The 6,086-nt window shown below is 53.6% G+C and overlaps 1 protein-coding gene across 1 annotated transcript in view; it reads right to left on the reverse strand.

Moving 5' to 3' along the window:
• CACNB4 (calcium voltage-gated channel auxiliary subunit beta 4) overlaps positions 1 to 3,581 on the reverse strand; it is a gene marked incomplete at both ends in the record, with an annotated part of 61,524 nt that extends 57,943 nt beyond the window's left edge. The window contains one exon of the mRNA XM_084289302.1: positions 3,474 to 3,581. Within this exon, the coding sequence (XP_084145428.1) occupies positions 3,474 to 3,581 (108 nt within the window). The remainder of the gene's footprint in view (positions 1 to 3,473) is intronic.
• Positions 3,582 to 6,086: the final 2,505 nt, after the last annotated feature.

Below are 6,086 nucleotides of genomic sequence, written 5' to 3' on the forward strand. Positions count from 1 at the left end.
AAAAAATACTCGCAGTACAAGTCACCTCATGTCAACATAGGAGGTGGAACCAAAATCCTCGGGGAACAACAAACAAGCCAACAATGAATTATTATTACAGCCTTGGCAAAATCATCAGCGCGTGTTTTCAGCTGGCCTACTTCTTCTCCTATGCCACCAGGCTGATAATTGACTTCTGTCCCTTCAGGGACTTGTTAAATAGACTCGAGCAGCACCTGCCACGTAAGAAGAACAATTTTGTACCCCCGGCCTTCGCTCAAGCTCGGCGTTAACAGCTTCAGCACCAGGCCTGCTCGCAGCCTTGGCAGCACCCAGGCAGCAGCACCCAAAACTTGCAGCATTTTGGGGGTGCTGGAGCTGCTCGGCTGCCCTGGTGTGGGCTGGATGGGGCTGAGCAGTGAGCAGCCCTCCTGCAGCAGCCAGAGGTGCCCGCAGCACACCGAGAGCAGCACCGTGAGCTCTGTCCTGCTGTACCACCACCAAACTGTGCTGCAGACAGCGGATCAGGAGAGGAACGCTTCCAGTTACCAAACTGGAGACCAGCTCCAGCCCGTTCACAAATCAGCGCTGTAATTGATGGTTGTTACTGGCATTAAGCTAAACATTCATCCCCACGGACCCTAAAGCAATTTAGCCTGGAACTGTCCCCAGGTGAGCAGGAGGAGCACTGCTGCTGCCCACGGCCTTCCAGCAGGAACCTGCAGGAGTTTCAGCCCCAGCGAGCACCTCGTGCTGCTGGTGGAGCAAAGCACAGAGGAGCAGGTCGCCCACCTTCTAACACGGGACCTAAACCAGCCCCACGCCGAAGGAAAGGCAACGTGTTACCGCTTTGCACAACTCGCTGCCCTCCCAAAGCAGCCTGAAGGTCGCACGAGGCTACGAGTGACCTTACCCTCGGAGAAATTACCCTCTGACTGCCAGCCCTGCCTACCTGTCCCCACTCGTACATCGCTCGGTGCCTGTCCTGCAGCGCAGCGCTTCTCCAGCAAGAGGCAATTACGGGCACTGTCAGCTTTCCACACACATGGTACATTTGTAGCTCTGCTGTTGCTGACACGCAGGAGACTCACAGCGACTGCCCGTGCTTATCACTGCCCGGTCCTGGCAAAAACACAAACTCAGAAGCTTGTCCAAATATTATTCTGGCACTAAGCTGGACTGACCGATGAATTTAAACCAAAAGTTACATGTGACATAATGAAAAGTTGAGTAAAGAGCTCAAGGCTGGGGGACCTGTGCATCCCCTCACACAAAAAGGAGGAAAAGAATAAAATATCCACTGGTATTGTGAAAACTACTCCACACCTCACAACACACAGGAGATCCAAAACAGATTTAACCTCCTCCGAGACACTTCTTGCAAATCTTACTACCAGAATTTATCTTTCTTTTAATTATACTTACACCTCCAGCATTACTTGAAGGCCATTCCTGCTATCAGGACTTGCTTTCCACTTCTCACAGAAAAAAAGCTACCCCTGAAGTGCTCGTTCCAGCACTCAGGGAGCACAGGCACACCGCAGCGTGTACAGGAGTGGCGAGGAGCAGGATTTCCACATGGTGAGGAACATCACACTGAACGCACAGGAAGAACTAACGCGACCCTTTCCTAAGCACTTCTTTGATGCAGCTCCTCTACTCACGCTCCCTCAGCGAGGGGAAGGTGGGAGGCAACCCAAGAGTTATTTCTGTTGCTCAGCTCACACAATCCAAGTGAAACCTTCCCACTGATCTCATGCAGGGAGCTAACGCGCTTGCCTGCTCAGAAGGTCTCCAGGTACAGAATGACCGTGGATCTCCTGCCGCCCGGAAGCGCTGCAGTCTGAAAAGTCCTCTCGGAGAGTGACTAAAATAAACTCATCTACCTGGCTTTTCGGAAAGGACCGACGTTCAGGAACGCAGCTGCCCTCATTCTCCCTCAGACGTGTGTTCTCACCGCCTGCAACACGTGCCTACAAACGGTGCCTGTGGCTACAGCAGCGTGGAGAGCACAGCAAATATCGTGTGCACAGCATCCACGGGAGGATCTGAAGGTCTGAACTCAAACCTTGGAAGCCACAGGACTGTCAGAGTAGAGGACAGGCAAATAATCCTGACACACTGCAACTTCCATCCCAATTCATCCAATTGTAGGGCCGCAAGAATTGCAAAATATTTTTTATTACACTGCCACATCAAAACGAGGAGCCTTAGATATTTGGCAGTGCCCCTCAGAAGCACAATGACCTGTGTAGCACGCACTGCTATCCTGTCGAGGGGGGATTTCAAAAGTAAATCCAAGTTTCCACATCTTCCCCAAAGGACACCAAACACTGAATCCCACAGCACCTCCAGAGCACAACGAGTCCTAAGCCATGAAAACCAAAAAAAGACCAAAAAAAGACCAAAAAAAAGTGCAAAGCAGAAGAAACATTCAGCATGTTTGGAGCACAGCTGAGCCATTTGATGCCACCTCATTCACCCGTCACACCCAGCAGCTTTCCCCAGGCACTGCCGTGAGTGCTGCCAGCTGCAGGCTGTCGGTGCCAGGCAGCGCAGGCTGGCTCCCTCGGACACCCCGTGCTCAGGAACGACCCCAATTCCCCTCGAGGTGTCTCAGTCCCAAGCCCTGCGTGAGCACCACACCCGTGAGGCGCTTGAGGAGGCATTTCCAACAGCCTGAAAATTCTCCGGGACATCCCCAGCCACGTGTGTCACCTGCTGGGCTACCACGACGTGCTCACCCACCTGGCGCTGCCCTTCCATTTCCTTGGCGCTGTCGGATTTTTACTTCATTTGGCCGGGATCCCTGCAGCTCCTCCTGCCCTGCTGGAAGCAAGGAAGGGCCGTGCTCCTTGGAGCAGCCCCACACCTCGCACATCTCCACAGATGCTTCCCCGCTCAACAAGGAACCTTCCCCGCTTGCCAAGGGCCCTCACCACTCTCCTTTGGCTCCTTTACATTTCTACGAGCAGCACTGAGAAATTTGGGGGGTTGTGAAGCCACACGCCAAGGGACCTTTCGCCTCTTCCACTTCCCAAGCTGATTAACGATTTTACTCTGACCAACAGCACTCGGGACAGAAAGCGAAGCTTCGCCGGCTGCGGCTGCTAGCCGCTGTTTTATCCAGGGAACTAGTTATTAGCAGGAGGCTTCGTCTAAATTGCTGTGACGCCGGGGGAAGCAGGGCTGGGTATAATTAGCACCGAGCAGCCCGGAGCCCCTCAACTCCTCACGGCAAGGAAGGCCAAAAAATGGGCTCCTGCTCCCTCAGGAATGGGGGTTTCTTGTCAGCACCGCCACACACAGCACCCCAAAACCACCCCGCGACCACCTCAGGGGGTGGAAATAACGATAACCCCGCACAGGAGGAGCACGCAGTGAGCGCTCACACAACTTCACCAACTCCAAGCGAGCCCCGGGGGGCCGAGGGGGAGCCCCCCAGAGCCCCTTGAAGCCCCCCGAAGCCCCCCGGAGCCCCCTCAGCCGCTCACCTGCCTCAGGATGAAGCTGGTGGACGTGGTGCTGCCGTCGGAGCGCTTCAGGCGGCTGCGGCGGGTGGCCGTGCCCCTCGTCACCTGCGCCGGGGAAGGCGAAGACATCAGGGTCGTGCCCGCCTCAGCCCTGCCCGACCCGACCCGACCCAAAAACAACCCAAACCCGGCCCTGCAGCACCCACCGCGGCCATGGCAGCGAGCGAGAGATCGGCGGCGGCTCCCGCGCCTCAGCAGCGCCCGGCAGCGAGGGCGGCAGCGAGGGGACGGGCGGGAGGCGGCGCTGGGGGGCGGGAAGGGGATGGGGACGGCAGCGGGGCCCCGCCGCCATCTCGGAGCCGCCGCGCCCCTTCCACGCCTCACAGGGGCGACCCCAACCCCGTTTGGGGGTCCCCGGGTGCCGCCTCAGCAAGCAGGGGACGCGGCCGTGTGGTGGCCTGGGTGGAGTTATAGGGCGGGAGAGGCGTTGCTGTGGGGCTCTCCTCAGCCTGGGGCTGTGTGGGGCTGAGCACCGCACCCGGCTCTTCCCCCAGCTCTCCTGGGGTTGGCTGTGGGGCACTGTGTCCATACTAAGCTGGGTAGCTCAGAGCTGACAGATTTATTACACACCAAAATCATTCATAATGAACACAAGCGAGCACAAACTGCCAGAAATCACCAGCTTTTGGTACAGCGGTGCAGAAACCAGAGCTGCCTCACAGGCTGGCTCCGCTGTGCCCCATCCCTACCCCATCCCTGGCAGAGCACAGACAGGACCACAGGCACTCACTCGGGACAAGTCCCAGCCCCGAGTCCAGCACAGCCTCCCAAAGCCCAAACTGACCCCAAAATGCTGCCCCTGGGTGCCCCAGCCCAGCCCCAGTGGCACTGCCACCCAGCACTGCCGAGCATCGATCGGTGTGAGTTCGCATCGGCTGCCATTCATGAGGGATGCTGTCATTTCCAGGGCACGGAGGGATAAAAATAAATGGAGATGAAGCAACTCGCCTCAAGTCGAACAGGAAATCTGGAGAAGAAGTGGAAGCAGGACCTGGATTTCCTGCTTCCCACTCCTGTGCTTTAGCTACAAGTACATTACACCTCCCACTGAAATGAATGAGAAATGTGTGCATCTTTGAACCGATCCCGCTTCTACTCCAGAAAGCTTTGAACACAGACCAGCTCCCTTGGAAAATAACTTTTTTTTTTTCAACCAACTGGGAAAGGGATCAAGAAAGCAAGCTGCCAAAAGCATCAAAGCACCACCACTTCTCCAACGTATGTGGTAGCAACTTTATTTATATTCAGAATTACATTAGAGCTACCTTTTTCAGCCAGCTGCCATGACCTTTAAAGTTTGTGAAAGCGATTAGTGCACCAGGTGCACTAACCAAGGCAGCATTACAGCAAGCATCTGCATAACAAGCTCAAATCATGCTCCAAAGGCTCCACGCAGAACAAGCACACCTCTGCTGAAGGCCCAAGGTACGACAGGGTGAGCACATTTCCTTCTCTCACATTGTAGACTTTTTTTTTTTTATAAACCCTGGATGAAATTAGGCAGCCTGGTTTCTTTATCAAAGATGAATGTGGGTCATGAATGCTGTAGTCTAAATTAGATTATTTTTAAATTCACCTTAGTCGTTAAATAGGTACTAGTAAGGATACTTTTAAAATTATTCTTAGTGTGGCTATGGGGCTCGCTTCCCAAGTCAAGATACTGTCCAGAAAATTTACACCATCATCTCACTTTAGCAAGATATAGTTATGTCTGAGATTTGAAATGAAGAACAAAGTAGTTGCCAGTGATTTAGTAAATGCGTTGTCTTTGTAAGGTTCAGATACGTAGTTTAAAGTACCCTGAAATCAAGCCAGTAGGGTCAGTGCCTCCAAAGGGTGCTGTAAATAAGGGGTGTAGTGCAGCGCGGTGCTTTGTAGCTAATAATGCCATCCTCAGGTGCAGCAGGCTCCTTGCACACAATGGCTTGGCATCCATTCACAGCCTCAGCAGAAGGCATCTTTAAAGCACAAGGATTTATTCTTCCTTTGAGCTACGAATCCTTCTGGGTAATTCGTCTCCTTGAAAACCTATAATAAGCCCTAAGCAATTACGGTTCATTCTCAGGATGTGCGATACACTGCTCTTAAAGTTTCATTGTATGTGTTTTCTATATAAACGCCTCATCATTTGTGGCAGTTGTGTGCATTTCCATTTTCTTTAAGGTTATTCTCTTCTGTTCCCCATAGCTGTTACCATACGCATTGGTTAGCAACCAGCACGTCACAGCACTCCCTACCACGCTGAGCCCAGCTTACAGACAACTAAAGGTAACGAGCAAGGGTTGCTGAGTAGAGGAGCTCACCCAGCAGAGGTGAAATGCAGCACAGCTCTGGAATTAGGCTCGCCTCTTCCAGAGCACTGGCACTGCTGGGAGCGCGTGGGAGCACGCTGAGCTGGAGGTAAGTGGGCGCACGGCTGAGCGGGCTGGGGAAGGAGGAAGGTGAAGGCTGCAGCAGTGAAGTTCACGATTCACGCTGTGAGTGGCACTTCAGGCAGCTTTTGCCTCGTCTTTCTGGCAAGGATTTAACCTAAGGAGTAAACAGAAGACTCTTCGCCCGTGTTTGTTAAATAAA

This window comes from Netta rufina, assembly GCF_964035555.1.
Source record: "Netta rufina genome assembly, chromosome: 6".
Classification (NCBI taxonomy): Eukaryota; Metazoa; Chordata; class Aves; order Anseriformes; family Anatidae; genus Netta; species Netta rufina.